General features: G+C 43.9%; 2 protein-coding genes across 5 annotated transcripts in view; one reads left to right on the top strand and one right to left on the bottom strand.

Annotated features, from left to right (window-relative positions):
• The first annotated feature begins 1,892 nt into the window (after positions 1-1,892).
• Positions 1,893-17,424, top strand: SGCB (sarcoglycan beta). The gene is made up of 6 exons (XM_083367923.1): positions 1,893-2,063; positions 5,661-5,870; positions 8,638-8,823; positions 9,889-10,080; positions 11,543-11,674; positions 16,961-17,424. The coding sequence occupies exons 1-6, from the start codon at positions 2,001-2,003 to the stop codon at positions 17,162-17,164; spliced, it is 987 nt and encodes a 328-aa protein (XP_083224049.1). The 5' UTR covers positions 1,893-2,000; the 3' UTR covers positions 17,165-17,424.
• DCUN1D4 (defective in cullin neddylation 1 domain containing 4) overlaps positions 10,163-19,111 on the bottom strand; it is a 42,051-nt gene continuing 33,102 nt past the window's right edge. For 3 of the 4 annotated variants that reach the window (XM_083367929.1, XM_083367928.1, XM_083367924.1), the window contains one exon: positions 10,164-10,844. In XM_083367929.1, coding sequence (XP_083224055.1) covers positions 10,780-10,844 — 65 coding nt within the window. In that variant the 3' untranslated portion in view covers positions 10,164-10,779. Of the gene's footprint in view, positions 10,845-19,111 lie in introns of all 4 variants that reach the window. The other variant, XM_083367926.1, reaches the window with a different exon arrangement.

Here is a 19,111-nt window from a genome sequence, read left to right as displayed (position 1 = left end):
GAGGCCAAATTCTAAAAGGTGTGATGGGATCTCTTGTGCCAGAGTAGGGTATTCTCATTAAAGGAAGGTAAATTTTTGCAGCTATCCTTTCCAGCTGCGTATCCGTTTACGCCCAAGAATGAGAGAAGAAGACATCACAATGGATGTGTGTAGCGTTTGTTTAGTACCACTTTACAAAATGCTAGTACCACTTTACAAAGCCTTTGCAAGACCCCATTTGGAATACTACATCCGATTCTGGTCACAATAGAAAAAAAGATGTTGAAAAGAATGCAGAGCAACAAGGAGGATTAGGGGACTGGAGGCTAAAACATATGAAGGACGTTTGCAGGAATTGGGTATATATGTACGTGTTTCACTTTGAGAATGGGCAACTCCCATTGATAGGGCGCACAACTTAGGCGTCCTCCTGGATGCACGACTCAGAAGACCATGTTGGAGTCGTGGCCAGGGGGGCATTTGCACAGGTTCGCCTGGTGCGGCAGTTGCGACCCTATCTGGACCGAGAGTCTTTATGTATGGTCACTCATGCGCGCGTCATCTCCCGGGTAGATTACTGCAATGCTCTCTACATGGGGCTGCCCTTGAAGACCACCCGGAGGCTTCAGCTGGTGCAGAATGCGGCCGCGCGGGCTGTGATGGGAGCATCCCGATACTCCCATATTACACCCCTCCTGCGCGAGCTGCATTGGTTACCTGTTGCCCTCCGGTGAGATTCAAGGTGCTGGTCCTTACCTATAAAGCCCTACATGGCTTAGGCCCGGAATATTTGCAGGACCGTCTGCTGCCAGGAACGTTTTCCCATCGCCCTGTGCGCTCACAGAGAGAGGGTCTCCTCAGGGTGCCGTCGGCCAGACAATGTCGGCTGGCGACCCCCAGGGGGAGGGCCTTCTCTGTTGGGGCACCTACTTTGTGGAATCAGCTTCCCCGGGAGCTCCGGATGGCCCCAGACCTTCGGTCCTTTCGTCATGACCTTAAGACATATCTTTTCCAACAGGCCAACCTGGACTGATGATAATGGGGTTTTAATTATGATTGTAAATGTTTTTATTGGGACTTCGACATAATTTAATTCTTTTGTAATATTTGTATTTATTGTATTTTATTGTTGTTAGCCGCCCTGAGTCCTTCGGGAGATAGGGCGGCATACAAGTCTCATTATAAATAAATTATAAATAAATAAACTAAATTTCATTTTTTGATGTGCGCCCTTGTGCCCACAGTAAAAAAAAAATGACAATAAAGGTTATCTTATCTCTCGCCTTATATCTAGCTTAATGAAGAAAAGGGGCTAGGAGCGATAGGACACCAGCGTTCCAATATTTGAGGGGTTCCTACAAAGACGGGGTGGGGTGGGGTGTCAACCTATTTTCCAAAGCACTTGAAGGCAAGACAAGAAGGAACGGATGGAAAATAATGAAGGAGAGAAACAACCTACAACTAAGGAGAAACTTCCTAACAGTGAGAACAATCAACCAGTGGAACGCCTTGTTATCGGGAGTTGTGGGTGCTTCATGACTGGAGGCTTTCCAGAAGAGACTGGGCAGCCTTTTAGCTGTAATGGTATAAGGCAGAGAGGTAGGCAACCTCGGCTCTTTTAGGACTCGTGGACTTCAACTCCCAGAATTCCTGAGTCAGCTATGCTGACTCAGGAATCCTGGGAGTTGAAGTCCACGAGTCCTAAAAGAGCCGAGGTTGCCCTACCTCTGGTATAAGGTCTCCTTGCTTGAGCAGGAGGGTTGGACTAGATGACCTCAAAGGTCCCTTTTTTCCCAACTCTTAATGATTCTACGTTCTCCCTCTCTTCGGCCTGCGCTGCTTTTCTCCCGGCTTTTCTCTGGGAGATCCAACCGCGGGGCCGGCCTCTCTCCTCGACCTCCGGTTCCCACCGCCTGCCGGCACAAAAGCGCCCGGCCGGGGTCGGGGAGGATTCCGCGTCAGCTTTCCGTCGCCGCCCAGCCTCGCTCCCCCTGCGGGCCAAGGAAGGACAACAGCCGAAGATGGCGGTTCTTCCAGCCTCTGCAACAACGACGGCGGCGGCGGCGGCGGCAGCTTCCGAGCAGGTCGGCAGGCAACGGGGAAGGAGGGAATTGGGGAAGCCGCCGAGGCTGAAAACTTCTGGCGGGAAAAAAAAAAGAAGGGCGCGGCGGCGCTTTCCTCGCGCTTTGGCAACCTGGCGCAAAGCTGAGGCGGCCGGGGCTAGCCTTCCGTCTCCCTCCCAGCCCTTGGGACTAAGCGGCGGGTCCGAGCTTCCCCTCCGCCCCGGCTCTCGCAGCCCCGGGTCCCGGGAATCGTTCGAAGGCGTCCGACCAAGGAAGGGAGGAGGAGGCAGGGGTGAGGAAAACTCGCTTCGGCGGCGCCATGGTAGCCAGCCAAGCGCCTCCTTTTGGAGGCATTCCTCGCCCGTTACATTTGCGCTTTCGGAAGGAATCCTTAAAACGCCTCTTCCCCCTTTCCCCCCAGAAATAAAATGAAATAAAATAAAATAATAAAATAAAATAAAATAAAATAATAAAATAAAATAAATAAAATAAAATAAAATAATAAAATAAAATAAAATAATAAAATAATAAAATAAAATAAAATAATAAAATAATAAAATAAAATAAAATAAATAAAATAATAAAATAAAATCAAATAATAAAATTAAAAATTAAAATAAAATAAAATAATAAAATAAAATAAAATAAAACAGAGGTCTTCAAACTTGGCCCTTTTATGACTTGTGGACTTCAACTCCCAGAATTCCTCAGCCAGTTGAAGTCCACAAGTCATAAAAGGGCCAAGTTTGAAGACCCCCCCCTGAAATAAAATAATAAAATAAAATAAATAAAAGCGCTTTGCCATTGTCTCCTTAGGATTAAACAAGAAAGAGTGACTGAGCCAAGGTTACTCAGCTCGCAGGACTAGAACTCATGTCTCCCAGTTTCTAGCTCTAATGCCTTAACCACTGCAACAGATTGGCTCTACTGTATTTAATCACAGTAGAACAGGGGTCTTCATACTTGGCCCTTTTATGACTTGTGGACTTCAACTCCTAGAATTCCTCAGCCAGCATGGCCCAGCTTGGAAACCTCTCCCTTTCCCCTCAGCATGGCTGGCTCAGGAATTCTGGGAGTTGAAGTCCACGAGTCATAAAAGGGCCACGTTTGAAGACCCCCCCTGAAATAAAATAATAAAATAAAATAAATAAAATAAAATAAAATTATAATATAATAAAATAAAATAAAAATAAATCATGCGCTTGGGTGGATTGGCACGCGGGCTGGCTGCTCCCTCGCCGGAGAACCACGCCCGGAGCGAGCGGCGTCCGAGAGGGAGGGAGATTCCTGCCCAAGGAAGCGCGCCCGGCACCCCCGCGCAAAGCAAAAATAGACCGCTGCCACAACCAGCAGCAGCCTCTCTCGCCGGCGCCCGGCGGGTCGCGGCCGGGTATTTGTGGCTCCTGGGCTCCCTGGACCCGGAGGCTGGAGGAGAGGTGGAAAAAGCCGGGCGCCACCCAAACGGACCGCGGCGCGGGGATTGGGGAGGACAGAAAGGGCCGGCGAGCTTGGCAAAAAAAAAAAACAACAACAACCCGAGAAGGACGACCTAAAATAACGCTCCCTTTTAAAGACATTGTGTGTGTGTGTGTGTGTGTGTTTGTGAGTTTGTGAGTGTGTGTGTGTGTGTGTGTGTGTGTGTGTGAGAGAGAGAGGATTTCCTTGTCTCTACATTAAAAAAGTAATAAGTAAATAAGTAATTTTATTTATTTATTTATTTATTTATTTATTTATTTATTTATTTATTTATTTATTTATTTATTTATTTATTTATTTATTTATTTATTTATTTATTTATTTATTTATTTGAATTTATATACCGCCCTTTCCCGAAGGACTCAGGGCGGTTTACACAGGGTATACTTTTTAAAACATTAATACAAAAATTAAGACCAATTTAAAAAAAAGATTAAACTAAGTCCCTGCAACATGTAAAACCCCAGTTAAAACCCCAATTAAAACTCAGCCATATTTATGGTTGAAGGTGCGATTTTTTTTTTAAAAAAAGCATTTTACTTTGAGGAGTCTGTCCGTGCACCCCCATGTTCATTCATTCAGTATGAATTACAGGCAGTCCTTGATTTACCACACTTCCTTTAGCGACCGTTTGAAGTTACAAGGGCGCTGAAGAAAGTGACTTAGGACCATTTTTCAGGCTTTAAAAGACCGTTGCAGCCTCCCCAGTGCAGACGTGATGAAAATTCGGATGCCAGGCAACTGGTTCAGGTTTACGTCGGGTTGCAGGGTCCTGGCGACCTGGGATCACCTTTTGTGACCTCCTGACATGCAGTGGGGGAAGCCAGATTCGCCTAACTGAACGACTTGACAACAATATATTTCTTGAGTGTTTTGAGCACCTCATCGACCCAAATATGGGCGAAATTTATTTATTTATTAAATAAATCCAAATTTATTTTATACACACACACAGTGCTTTTTTTGTAAAAGAAAAAGGTGCCGGAACTCACACATGTCATACAACCTGCCTTGCCTACCCTATAAGGTTCCATCCAAAAAAGGTGCCGGAACTCCGTTCTGAGCGTTCTATGACAAAAAAAGCACACAGACACACACACACACACACACGGTTGCTAAGTGCCTAAGTCATTAATCAAGGACTCTGTACTTTCCTGCTGGGATACTACCCTTGCCCATGGTCATGTGACTGTATTTAAGACAGTTTTGCCAGAATTATTTTTTTTTTAAAAATAAAACCTGCCCCATGGCAAACAGTGGATTCTGGTGTTCGTTTAAGAATCATGGCGATCGCTTTATGACCACTGCAAAAAAATGGTTATAAAATGAGGTCCGATGATGTGGTGATCTATTTTATGAGCGTCATGACTTAACAACTGAAATTCCTGGGCTCAGTTAGGGTCGCCATTCAAGGACTACCTATTCTGTAATGACCACGGAAGTATTTTTCAACTTCTGCGCCCTTTCTCCAGAATGTAATCATTTTGTAAATAAAATAAATGATATACTCTGTGTAGGGATGGGCAACCTTGGCTCTTTCATGACTCGTGGACTTCAACTCCCAGAATTCCTGAGCCAGCATGGCTCAGCTTGGAAACCTCCCTTTCCCCTCAGCGTGGCTGGCTTGGGAATTCTGGGAGTTGAAGTCCACAAGTCATAAAGCGGCCTAGGCCAGGGGTAGGCAACCTTGGCTCTTTTATGTTTCGTGGACTTCAACTCCCAGAATTCCTGAGCCAGCATGTCCTCAGTTTGGAAACCTCTCCCTTTCCCCTCAGCGTGGCTGGCTTGGGAATTCTGGGAGTTGAAGTCCACAAGTCATAAAGCGGCCTAGGCCAGGGGTAGGCAACCTTGGCTCTTTTAGGACTCATAGACTTCAACTCCCAGAATTCCTGAGCCAACACGGCTCAGCTTGGAAACCTCTCACTTTCCCCTCAGCGTGGCTGGCTGAGGAATTCTGGGAGTTGAAGTCCACGAGTCATAAAAGAGCCGAGGTTTGCCTATCCCTGGTGTAGATGCTTTCTGATCGTCTTAAAACGTTTTAAGTATTGGTGAGCTGTTCTTTTTATGATCGTCATATTATTGGCAGAATTGAAATGTTCTCTAATCTGGTTCCCATCTGATGTGTTTGGCTGAAATTTTTAGCAAAGCTCGAATGGCCCCGTGAAGAAATCGATGCGAGAAAAAGCCGTGGAACGCAGAAATATTAACAAAGAGCATAACAGTAACTTCAAGGCGGGATACATACCGATTGATGAAGGCCGTCTACACAAAACTGGCTTGCGAGGCAGAAAAGGCAACTTGGCGATTTGTGTGCTGGTCCTCCTTTTTATCTTGGCTGTTGTTAATTTAATTGTAAGTACAACGATCTTTAAAATGCATCTTAGCTGTCAATATTCAGGGGTAGGCAACCTTGGCTCTTTTATGACTCGTGGACTTCAACTCCCAGAATTCCTGAGCCAGCATGGCTCAGCTTGGAAACCTCTCCCTTTACCCTCAGCATGGCTGGCTCAGGAATTCTGGGAGTTGAAGTCCACGAGTCATAAAAGAGCCAAGGTTGCTTATTCCTGAGTTAAAACTTACTAGCAACAGGAGAGGCTCCATGTTGCTTCCTGATCAAGGGACAGGATGACTCAACCTACCGATTCCACGCACTGAAAAATAGCAAATGGAGCTTCCCTCAACCGTAACAGAGCCTGCCAGTTGACTTCAGAAATGTAAGCTGATCTATATACTCCCTAAATGTCGGGTGGAAGGGTATACTACAAATCCAGGATATTTCACTGCTGACGCCTCCCCAAATTCTCACACCGGACGTACTGTATGAAATAGCGCAGGGATCCCCAACCCCCGGTCCGTGGACCAGTACCGGGTTGTTGGCATGCCAGCAAATGGTCCGCACAAACAAGCAAAGCCCCATCCGCGGGATGCAGACGTAGCACACAAAACCAGGCACCCCCTGGTCCACAGAAAAACCTCTCTCCACGGAACCGGTCCCTGGTGCCCAAAAGGTTGGGGGCCTCTGAACTAGCAGGATAAGATTCTGTTTGAAATGCCTGGATGCCAAGCCATATGGGTTTTGTAGATCAAAACCAGCAGCTTGAATTGTCCCCGGAAGCTCTGCAGTAGTAAGTGCAGTGCCCACAGATCTGGTGCAATGTATGATGGGTAGTTCTTACTGCATTTTGAACCAACTGCAAAATCCGAGGGGGGTCTTGAAGTAATTATAGGTAAAGGTAAAGGTTCCCCCGCACATGCGTGCTAGTCGTTTCCAACTCTAGGGGCCGGTGGTCATCTCCGTTTCAAAGCCGAAGAGCCAGCGCTTGTCCGAGGACGTCTCCGTGGTCATGTGGCCGGCATGACTAGATGCCAAAGGCGCACGGAACGCTGTTACCTTCCCACCGTAGTGGTCCCTATTTTTCTACTTGCATTTTTACGTGCTTTCGAACTGCTAGGTTGGCAGAAGCTGGGACGAGTAACAGGCGCTCACTCTGCTATGCGGCACTCGGGATTCGACCCGCCAAACTGCCGACCTTCTGATCGACAAGCTCAGTGTCCTAAACCACTGAGCCACCACGTCCCCTGAAGTAATTATACAGGAGGTAACAAAGGTATAAGTTACTGTTGTTTGGTCTTCTCTCTTTGGAAAGGCCACAACGCGCCCCGCCAGCCGTAACTGACAAAAAGCCCTTCTGATTATCTGCGTTATCTGCTAGAAGGACCCCATGGCATGATGTTGGGAAGTCTACCCCATCCAGTGTTACTATTTGACTAGACAGAAACAGAAGGTTTTGGGGTTTTGTTTTTGGACAAAAAGCAACATAGTCTTACTCGTATTCCATTTCAACTTAACCATATAAAATTTGCCAAGCTTTCTGGGGTTTCGGGGAAGTACAGAACTTGCATGTATTTAAGGATTTTGTGTGTGGATGTTGTGTACGTGTGCCTTTGAGTCGATTTTTGACTGCTGGTGACCGCCTGGACTAGATCCTGCAGGTTTTTTGGCAAGGCTTTTCAGAAGTGGTTTGCCATTGTCTCCTGAGGATTAAACAAGAAAGAGTGACTGAGCCAAGGTTACTCAGCTCGCAGGACTAGAACTCATGTCTCCCAGTTTTTAGCTCTAATGCCTTAACCACTGCAACAGATTGGCTCTACTGTATTTAATCACAGTAGAACAGGGGTCTTCAAACTTGGCCCTTTTATGACTTGTGGACTTCAACTCCCAGAATTCCTCAGCTCTGGGAGTTGAAGTCCACAAGTCATAAAAGGGCCCAAGTTCGAAGACCCCTGCAATAGAACTTAAGCATGGTTAAATAGAATGTATAAGGTTAATTATAAGGCCCATTTCAAGACTTCAAAACAATCACATTCAAACAGGTAATCCAGAATTTCATCTAGAACACAGGTCCCCAACCTTTTGGGCACCAGGGACTGGTTCTGTGGAGAAAGGTTTTTCCACAGACTGGAAGGTCTGTCGTTTTGTGTGCTGCCAGCATCTCACGGATGGGGCTTTGTTTGTGCGGCCCAGTTGCTGGCATGCTGCGGCCCGGTACCGGTCCACAGACCCCTGATCTAGAACATTTACATCTCATTGATAGCTGAAATATTGGATGCAAGGAGAAAAATAATACCATGTTTTATATATACCTTTTATTTTTCATTTTATAAAAGAAAGAATCTTAGCCATTCCTCACATGGGTAGTCCTTGACTTATGACCACAACTGATCCCAAAATTTCTGTTGCTGAGCGAGACAGTTATTAAGTGAATTTTGCCCCATTTTACGACTTTTCTTGACACAGCTGTTAAGTGAATCACTGCAGTTGTTAAGTTAGTAACACGGTTGTTACCGTAAGTGGATCTGGCTTCCTCCTTGATTTTGCTTGTCGGAAGGTCGCAGAAAATAATCACATGACCCCGGGACACTGCGACCGTCGTAAATACAGGCCAGTTGTCAAGCATCCCGAACTTTCATGAACATCATTCAGGCTTGCCGTACCACAAACATTTCTCAAAAGTTTTTGAGACGGTCAAAACGTTTGCAAATGGTTGAGAGGTGAATTGGTTTTCCAAGTAACATTAATCTTTCAGAACCGTAACAAGCAGTGTTTACTTTTTTTCAGATCACCGTCATAATTTGGACTGTAATTCGCATTGGACCCAACGGCTGCGATAGCATGGAATTTCATGATAGCGGATTACTGCGGTTTAAACAAGATTCCGATATGGGGATTATACATCCACTGTATAAGAGCACCGTGGGAGGCCGACGGAACGAAGATTTGGTGATTGTGGGAGAGAATCAGCCAGTAAGTGTCTGCCTCCTGGCATATGACGTTCAGTATCTGAGGTTCAGGGACGCAGTGGCTCAGTGGGTTAGGACGCTGAGCTTGTCGATCAGAAGGTCGGCAGTTTGGCGGGTCAAATCCCGAGTGCCGCGCAGCAGAGTGAGCGCCTGTTACTCGTCCCAGCTTCTGCCAACCTAGCAGTTCGAAAGCACGTAAAAATGCAAGTAGAAAAATAGGGACCACTATGGTGGGAAGGTAACAGCGTTCCGTGCGCCTTTGGTGTCTAGTCATGCCGGCCACATGACCACGGAGACGTCCTCGGACAAGCGCTGGCTCTTCGGCTTGGAAACGGAGATGAGCACTGGCCCCTAGAGTTGGAAACAACTAGCACGCATGTGCGGGGGAACCTTTACCTTTTTATCTGAGGTTCATATTATCTTGCTGAATTATGTTTGGCTGGAATCTAACCAAGAGGAAAATCTTTTTAATCATGATTCTTGTGGCATACACCCCCACCTCCCAGGAGACCGTTGTACTGCTACAATCACGTTATTCTCCAAAGCACCAGAGGGCAGGACAAGAAACAATGGTTGGAAACTGAACAAAGAGAGAAGCAACCTGGAATTAAGGAGAAACTTTCTGACAGGACAATTAACCAGTGGAACAGCTTGCCTCCAGAAATCATGGGCGCTCCATCACTGGAGGTTTTTAAGAAGAGACTAGAGAGTCACTTGTCTGAGATAGTATAGGTTCTCCTGCTTAAGCAGGGGGCTGGACTAGAAGACCTCCAAGGTCCCTTCCAGCTCTATTCATCTTTTGATAGCCAAAAATCTGGGTTTTTGTTATTGGCTACTTGCTTGCTTTGCTGGTGGGTGAAATTCTTTTGGTTGTGGACTTTTATTTCTGGTTTTCTTTATTCATTGTTTTGTTCACTGCGGTTTGTTGATGCTGTCTTGCATTTAGACCTTTTTAAAGTAAATTGATAAATTTCTTATTCAGATGAAAAAGCATTACCAATTAATAATTTAAGCATAGTAAATTCTCTGTTGTTAAATTCAGCACCCTCTTTCTTTTTTCCCCCCAAAGATTGTATTTCAGCAGGGGGAAACAAAACTTAGTGTGGAGAAAAACAAAACTTCAATCACCAGTGATATCGGAATGGAATTTGTTGACCCACGAACTCAAAACACTTTGTTTAGCACTGACTACAATACCCATGAGTTTCATTTGCCAAGTGGAGTAAAAATTTTAAATGTCCAAAAAGCATCTACAGAAAGGGTATGGATTATATTTTCCAGCTGCAAACGTATGTAATAGGTTTGGTTTTTTAAAAAAAAAATAATGTCATTTAAAATCCATAATTTTATTTATATTTTTATTGAGATTCATATAAATTTGCAAAAGTAGGGTCTCGTATTCTGCACATAGAATAAGCAAGCAAACAATAACTGAGATGTACCTAGTTAAGCATAGTTAACAGAAAGACCTTGGAACGATAGTACATTTAAACCACAAATTAGAGTATCTAAAGAGGTTACTGCAACTATAGTCTATTCCACAAGTACTTTTACATGCTATTTACTTTATTAATTGTAATTTATTTGTCAAATGTAGACAACCAACCAACTTTGTAAAGACTCTGGGCTGTCTATGACCAATAAAAACAGTGCAGGCAATCCTCGACTTAACGACCATTCATTTAGCAGCTTTCACAGTTACAAACGGTGCTGAAAAAAAGCGATTTAAGAATGGTCCTTACAGTTACAACCATCTCAGCATCCCCATGGTCTCATGATCCCGATTTGGGCGCTCAGCAATTGGCATGTTTTTACAATGGTAGATCACCATTTATGCCCTCCCCACCCTGCTTCAGGCCAGCCAAGTCCACAGGGAAGCCAGAATCGCTTGATCACGGGTGATCCACTTCACAACCGCAGCAAAAAAAAAAAAAAAGTCACAAAATCAGGTGCAACCCGCTTAACAATCACATTGCTTAGTGACAGACGTTCTGGTTTCAGTTATGATTGTAAGTTGAGGACTATCTGTAAGGGAAAAAAATAGAGCAATAAAAACGTTTACTTCCAAAAGAGGGAACATTTAAACGAAGCCCCCGCCCTCCCCCCCCCACATTCCCTTGCAACAGACTCGCCATCCATCCTAACGGTGAGACTCAAACAAGCCAACTTTTCATTGACCTTTTAAACATGGTCAAGGTAGGGGCAATTCAGATCTTGGGGAATGGCGGTTGCTGTGATGATACTGAAATGGAACCCAAATCTAACCATATCACTTAAACAGAAACCGTACAGAATTCAGTTAGTGCTGCTCTAGAGTGTTTAGATCAGGGGCCTTCAAACTTTAAGACTTCTGGACTTCAACTCCCAGAAGTCCTGGCTGAGGAATTCTGGGAATTGAAATCCACAAGTCATAAAAGGGCCAAGTTTGAAGACCCCTGGTTTAGATAAAGCTACTAAGTTTCGGTAACAAGAGTCCATACGAGACAACAGACAAATAAAGACAGAAATCTAGAATTTTAAAATTCAGATCTGGAAGCATTTTTAAGTCCAGATCTGCTAACCCTAAACAATTATTTATGGGTTATGATCAAAGTGCAAAGAGTGAATAGCCCTGTTTAAGCACAAGGCTTTTTTGGCACAAGATGTTTTGATTATTTTTATAAATTTGATAACTACTTTAGTAAACACATTGTATAGCCGTGTTCTTTTTTTCTTCTTCTTAGATTACAAGCAATGCCACCAGTGATCTCAATATAAAAGTTGATGGGCGTGCTATTGTCCGTGGAAATGAAGGAGTGTTTATTATGGGCAAAACTATTAAGTTTTCCATGGGACGCAACTTGGAACTAAAAGCAGTAAGTAATTCCAGGATTTTCAGCTATTTCGTAATGTAGTCGCTCAAGTAATGGAATGTCATTTGGTTCAATTTTGTCATTTGTGAACTTGCTTGCATGCACACACACACACACACACAATTTTTACTCTTTCAATTGGTCTTTAAATCTGTTTTGTGCATAAACGCTTTCTAGCTCATACAGAAAGTGCTCTGTTGAATTCCTGAATAAATTATACGCACCCATACACTTGTAGCTATGTTTTGAAGTGAATTTAGGATATTTGAATATTAAAACGAAGTAATGCCTTTGCAGAAGAATAAGAAGACAGTGTCCCATTCTGAGTGTGCGAATGAAAGCAATCACTCAGTTCCATTAAAAGAAAACTTTTTTAATCCAAGTATTTTTACCGTATTTTCCGGCGTATAAGACGACTTTTTAACCCATGAAAATCATCTCAAAAGTTGGGGGGTCGTCTTATATGCCCAGTCGTCTTATACGCCGGAAAATCAGCGAGCCCGGGAAGGCACGCCCTCCCCTCTCACTGTGGAGGAAGCAGGGCAAGCTGGTGTCTGGCGGGAGCCGGCAGGGCAGTCCTGCGCACGCGCGCGCTCCCCAGCTGTTAAGGAGCACTCCTTAGCAGCTGGGGAGCACGCGCGTACGCAGGACTGCCCTGCCGGCTCCCGCCCGACGCTCTTCCCTCTTGAGGCAGCATCGCTCCCCGGCTCCTAAGGAGTCCTGCTGGCTCCCGCCTGACGCTCTTCCCTCTTGAGGCAGCATCCCCGAGGACTCCTTAGGAGCCGGGGAGCGATGCTGCCTCAAGAGGGAAGAGCGTCGGGCGGGAGCCGGCAGGGCAGTCCTGCGCACGCGCGCACTCCCCAGCTGCTAAGGAGTGCTCCTTAACAGCTGGGGAGCGCGCGTGTGCGCAGGACTGCCCTGCCGGCTCCCACCAGACGCCAGCTTGCCCTGCTTCCTCCACAGTGAGAGGGGAGGGCGTGCCTTCCCGGGCTCGCTGATTTTCCGGCGTATAAGACGAAAAATCTTGAAAATCATCTCAAAAGTTGGGGGGTCGTCTTATACGCCCAGTCGTCTTATACACCGGAAAATACGGTATTACCTTAAAACTATAGCCAACCAGTTGTAGTTTCTACATTAATTATTGCCCTCCTGCTAAGGTACGTAAAGCAAGTTCAGTTCTGTAGTAGCAATAATGAAGTGGGTTCAACCTTCCCTGAAAAGATATGTCAGGAGTTTAAGCAGAGATTTTCCAATATGTCATCGTTTGATGAATTGTAACTGCAACATTTCACAGCTAACAAATGATGCATCAACCCCCATTTTTCCAAAATACATGGGAGTTTAGAACTGGCAATCTGCAAAAATATAATCAAATGAATCTTTCTTGAATTCCTGAAATATTCTGAACCACCTTGTTTTCAGTGGCTCAAACAAGGTACTCCTAACATTTTGGAAATGTTTTGAGCGTTTCAAAAAACTTCCACAAACGCTGAAAGTTAACAGAGGCACACTTCTATTTTACATTCAGCATCGGTTACTAAACACTCAAAATGAGATAGTTCACATCTGAAAAGGTTTCGTTCAAAGATTGTGTTCGTTCCTGCTTGCAGTAATGATCAGAATAAGTTGTTAAAGCTTAACGAAAACTAAAAAAAAAAAACCACCCTGGGATGTCCCTGTTTGCAGCAGAAAGAGCTTCAGGCTCTGTGGCCAAAAAGTGTACAGGTAGTCCTCGACTTAACAACCGCAACTGACCCCAGAATTTATGTTGCTAAGTGAGAAATTCGTTAAGTGAGCTTTGTCCCATTTTTACGACTTTTTTTGCCCACATTTGTTAAGCAAACCACCCCCGTTGTTAAAATTAGTAACAGGGTTGTTCAGTAAATCTGGCTTCCCTGTTGTTTTTGCTTTGGTCACAAAAGATGGTCACACGAAACCGGAACACTGCAACCGTCATAAATACGAGTCAGTTGCCAAGCGTCCAAATTTTGATCATGAGACCATGGAGAGGCTGCAAGGTTTGCAAGTGTGAAAAACGATCATAAGTCACCTTTTTTCAGCGCCGTTGTAACTTCGGTCCCTAAATGAACTGTAAGGCCTACCTGTATTTTGCCCACTGTAGGAAGAGAAATCCATCCCGATTTTGCTGTTGTAACAACTGAAATGACAACAGGGAAAAACGCTGCTCTGGAAGACACCGAGTGCAGTCCCGCTGTCAGAACTTATGTTCATGGACATGGACAGGGGACTATGAAAAAGAGTGGACAATTTTACTTTTTTTTAACTTAAGTTTTGTGTGTGTGTGTGTGTGTATGTGTGTGTGTGCTTTAATGTGTAGACAGTATTGTTAGAAGTTCACCGAAGTTTATTTTAAAGCATAAAGCACAGTTCCGCTGTAGTTAAACGAGGAATTTCTGTTGTATAAATAGCCCTCGGCTTGCGATACATTTGGGACCAGAGCCTTGGTGGAGCAGTGGGCTAATGCCTCCTTAAGTAACACCAGCTGCCTGCAATTAGTGCAGGTTCGCATCCCACCAGGCTCAAGGTTGACTCAGCCTTCCATCCTTCCGAGGTAGGTAAAATGAGGAGCCAGATTGTTGGGGGCAATCAAGCTGACTTTGTAATAATGCCGCTTGGGGTGTGTGTGAAAGCCCTAATAAGCAGGCATATACATAGAATGAAGGCTACTGCTAAGCTTGTAAGCAGCCCTGAGTCTTCTGAGAAGGGCGGGATATAAATGGGATTAAAATAAAAAAAATAAAATAAAAATTTCCATTGCTAAGCAAGGACGTTTTTGAGAGTTGCACCCGATTTTACAACTTTTTTTTTTGCCACGGTTAAGAGAATCACTGTAGTTTTCAAGTGGATCCTGTGGTTATTCAGTGGATTCCCTCATTCCGTCAGAAGCTCCTTGGGAAGGTCACAAAATGGCCATCCCACGGTCCCAGGATGCTGCAGTGGTTACAAATACATGCTGGTTGCCAAACACCTGGATTTGATCATGGGGATGCTGCAATAGTCATCATAAAGGTGATGGTTGGTCTTAAGTCAATTTTTACAGTGCCATCGTAATGTTGAACAATCACTAAACAAAGAACTACCTTATATTATATTACAAACATCCTGAAAAATCACGCTGGGGCTTATTTTCCGGTTGAGTCTTATTTTCGGGAAAACTCAGTAACTATAAGATCGCAGGGAGGGAAGGCACATGTATAAAATAAGGCATGGTAATTTCAGACAAACATAACATTGGATCGTCCCCTTTAGAACATGAAATCCAAACTCTTCCATTTTTAGGAGTCCAAATTAGTCACCCCAGACGGCTCCTTCCACGTGAACTCTTCCAATAAAGAAAAGGAAAGTTGGAGACATGCCTATTTTTATACAGGTGTTCCTCGACGTACGACCACAAACGGGCCCCAAATTTCTGTTGCTCAGTGAGACATTTGTTAAGTGAATTTTGTCCCATTTTACGACACTTCTGGCCACAGTTGCTAAGTGAATCCTAACATGGTGGTTAAGTGAATCTGGATTTTTCCATTGACCTTATTTGTCAGAAGGTGACAAAAGGTGATTCCAGGACCCACGGGACACTGCAACCGTCATAATGAGCCTTGGTGGAGCAGTGGGCTAATGCCTCCTTAAGTAACACCAGCTGCCTGCAATTAGTGCAGGTTCGAGTCCCACCAGGCTCAAGGTTGACTCAGCCTTCCATCCTTCCGAGGTAGGTAAAATGTGGACCCAGATTGTTGGGGGCAATTAAGCTGACTTTGTAATAATGCCACTTGGGGTGTGTGTGAAAGCCCTAATAAGCAGGCATATACATAGAATGAAGGCTACTGCCAAGCTTGTAAGCCGCCCTGAGTCTTCGGAGAAGGGCGGGATATAAATGGAATTAAAATAAAAATAAAAAATAAATAAGTATGAGTCAGTTGCCAAGAAACTGAATTTCGAGCCCGTGGGGACCCTGCAATGGTCCTAAGTGTGAAAAACAGTCATAAGTCACTTTTTTCAGTGCCATTGTAACTTAGAACAGTCACTAAATGAATTTTCGTAAGTCGAGGACTAACTATATTTAGTTGTAACTTGTATTTCTCTCCTGATGGGTAGAAAACTGGACAAAATGAAAGTAAGCTGCATTAAAAATCTGTTTTGAACAAGGATGAATGTATTAATCTACTCTCTTTATTTTGCTTGTGTTCACTGGTAAACCATTCTTATTTTCCCCTTCGTGGCCGCTTAATAACTGCATAAAAATAATGTGAATTTACAGTATTGCTTCTCACTTATAAAATTAAAAGTGGTTTATATTAGTTCCACAAAATATTTAAAATATTGTCTCTCACAATGTAAAATTTTGATACTACAGGTAGTCCTTGCTTAATGACTGATCGCTTAATAATTGTTCAAAGATGCAACAGGCGCCAGTCCTCAAAGTTACACTGACCAGTCACAGGATTGTATTTTGGGTGCTTGGCAACGGCTTGAATTGATGACTGTTTGCATCATCCTGTGTTCACCTGACTGCAATTTGCATCTTCTTTTTTTTTAGCTGGTTTTTGGCAGGGGTTTTATTGGCTCCCCACAAAAAATGCCAATTCAGAACTGATTTAACAACGATGTTACTTAATGACCTGGTGACCAGTTTTACGCCCATTGTAAAACCGGTTGTAAAACAGTAAAGTCACATGGTAACCCACTTAAAGACTGAGGACTACCTGTATTTTAAAACTGTGAATAGGCTTAGAATATTCAGAAAGCATGAAGACTGAAAATTCTCTTCCACACGTTCATCCGGGTAATTCAGAGCAGGCCAATTAGCGTCAGACTATATTAGGAATATATTCTGGGAAGCATCCCAACTCCATAAACAAGCAGAAAAATTACAATCCAATGATAAGATCTTATGCTCTCTCCCTCCATTGCTGTTTAATATTAAGGGATATTATGTAGGTAGTTAGGAAAGTGTTTCTACTCTTAAGAGTAGGACTAAATGAAATCTTCCATTGAATGCAAATTGAAAAAGGATCATATGTTCTAAAGCAGGGGTCCCCAACCCCCGGTCCGTGGACCAGTACTGGGCCGCGGTGTGCCAGCAACCGGGCCGCGCAAACAAGGAAAGCCTCATTCATAGGATGCAGGCAGCACACAAAGCCACAGCCCCTCCGGTCCTTGGAAATTCCTTTCCACGTAACCGGTCCCTGGTGTCGAAAAGGTTGGGGACCTCTGTTCTAAAGTATCAGCTATGGTTACATGTTTATTGACTTCAACATATTCCTTTCCTAGGACAACTCCATTATCCTGAATGGAAGTATGATGATCAACGTATCCCGACTGCCAAATTCTTCTCACAAGGAACAATTTAACAATGGTGACTGGGAACGTTACAAGCTTTGCATGTGTTCTGATGGGACCTTATTCCGTATTCCAGTTAAGGGCCATAATATGGGTTGTCAAACCGCCATGAACCCCTGTGGCAATACCTATTAGAGGCAAACGTGGGTACCGCGGAAAAGAAAAAAACACTATATTTAAGTTCAAGCCAATGCATGTTTGCAAGGATGTTTTTAGTTATTTGTTGAAATATTAAATGAAGCACTTCTCCTACACAGATCTCCACAGGTAGCATTGCTGATTAGGCCAATCATGTTCCTTGCTGGGTAGAAGTGCATTTTTTAGTAAGGCAGTTAAAACAGAAGTGCAGAATGTACTTCGAGGTATTGTTGAATTAAAATTGCCAAGTAAGCCTGTGTGTGTGTGTTTCAAAAATAATTTGGAAGAACCGTTTTGGGGTTTGCCAAGGGCAGCATGCTTCAGCTGATTTGTTAATATGGCCCCTAGAGCTGTTGGCGAAGACTCCTGCAACATTAATACATAATTCATTTTTGTCTCTGGTACTTTTAGCTTTGCAAATGTGTATTTCTCAGACATTATACTTAGACCCTTATTTGGTCTCACTATAATTCAGGCATCTGGTTTTTTTTAAAAAAATTATATGTATTGAATTCCATGTTGTAATTTTGGCTGGGGAATTCAAATCATTATGGAAACAGCTATAGGGTTGTTGGACTATCAGAGCCCTGGTGGTTAGAATGCAGTACTGCAGGCTAGTTCTGCTGACTGCCGACTGCCAGCAGTTCGAGTCTCACCAGCTCAAGGTTGACTCAGCTTTCCATCCTTCCGAGATCGGTAAAATGAGGACTCAAGATTGTTGGGGGACAAGAGGCTGACTCTGTAAACCGCTTAGAGGGCAGTGAAGCGGTATATAAGTCTAAGTGCTATTCTGTTTTCTTACTAAATTAAAATATCAAATTTTCCCAAGGAGTACGTCGAATAATTTGAGTTTGGCGAAACACACGATAGGATTACCAACCTCTGCTTCTGCCCAAACAGCCGTTGGTTCATTTTGGAAAATATCCCAGTTTAAAATGTTTTTAAGACTTTGGGTTTGCCAGTTTCTTAGGCATGGCATTTGAAAATGCCTCTGGCAGAGGTCCCTTGAAAACTGAACAAAATTTAAAACATTTAAGTCTGCCTTGCGAGAGTGCATGAAATTTATTGGCTTACTGCAAATAAAATTCTGCTTTATTGCTAATGGAGATTGAGCGGTTTGAAGGCATCTTCTCTGCTTATATTGTGTCCTTCATTCAGTCTTTCCATCCTGTTTGTTTTGAAATGGGATATTGTCAATGGAAAAGGGACGCGGTGGCTCAGTGGGTTAGGACGCTGAGCTTGTCGATCAGGTCGGCAGTTTGGCAGGTCGAATCCCGAGTGCCGCGTAACAGAGTGAGCGCCTGTTACTCGTCCCAGCTTCTGCCAACCTAGCAGTTCGAAAGCACGTAAAAATGCAAGTAGAAAAATAGGGACCACTCCGGTGGGAAGGTAACAGCGCTCCGTGCGCCTTTGGCATCTAGTCATGCTGGCCACATGACCACAGAGACGTCCTCGGACAAGCGCTGGCTCTTCGGCTTTGAAACGGAGATGAGCACCGGCCCCTAGAGTCGGAAACGACTAGCACGCATGTGTGGGGGAACCTTTACCTTTACCTTATTATCAATGGAAGGTCACTAATGAATGCTAGTCACAGAGCATCATCTGCAACTTTGACTATATGCTAACATAGCTGGGTACATAAGCAAGTGGGCTGCATCTAGGGACTGATCCTAGATGGGAATATTTAAAACTGCTAGACCAAAGCTATTGTTACTTCAAATATAGCAGGACATCATAGTAAGCAGTAGAATTCAAGTATTCATACTGTATCTACATATGCATTTCTGTAGGGGGACAGATCTCTTATTTGTTTCTATCAAGTTGGACAAAGAGTAGGGGAAAAAAAACCTTGGTCTTCTTTACTACATTTTGTTAAATATTAAAGCTTCCTTTTCCCAAATCAATTTCTATACGTTGAGAATGCGTTGAAAGTTGCTGGTAAGG

The sequence above is a fragment of the Vipera ursinii genome, assembly GCF_947247035.1.
Source record: "Vipera ursinii genome assembly, chromosome: 7".
NCBI lineage: Eukaryota > Metazoa > Chordata > Lepidosauria > Squamata > Viperidae > Vipera > Vipera ursinii.
The sequence above is the reverse complement of the archived record's forward strand: the minus strand, read 5'-3'. Positions and strand labels throughout refer to the sequence as shown.

Coding starts and splice junctions, on each gene's coding strand:
- SGCB (XM_083367923.1), top strand. CDS start 2,001: ATGGCGGTTCTTCCAGCCTCTGCAACAACGACGGCGGCGGCGGCGGCG. Junction 8,824..9,888: donor TTGTGGGAGAGAATCAGCCA/GTAAGTGTCTGC, acceptor TTCCCCCCAAAG/ATTGTATTTCAGCAGGGGGA. Junction 11,675..16,960: donor GCAACTTGGAACTAAAAGCA/GTAAGTAATTCC, acceptor TTCCTTTCCTAG/GACAACTCCATTATCCTGAA.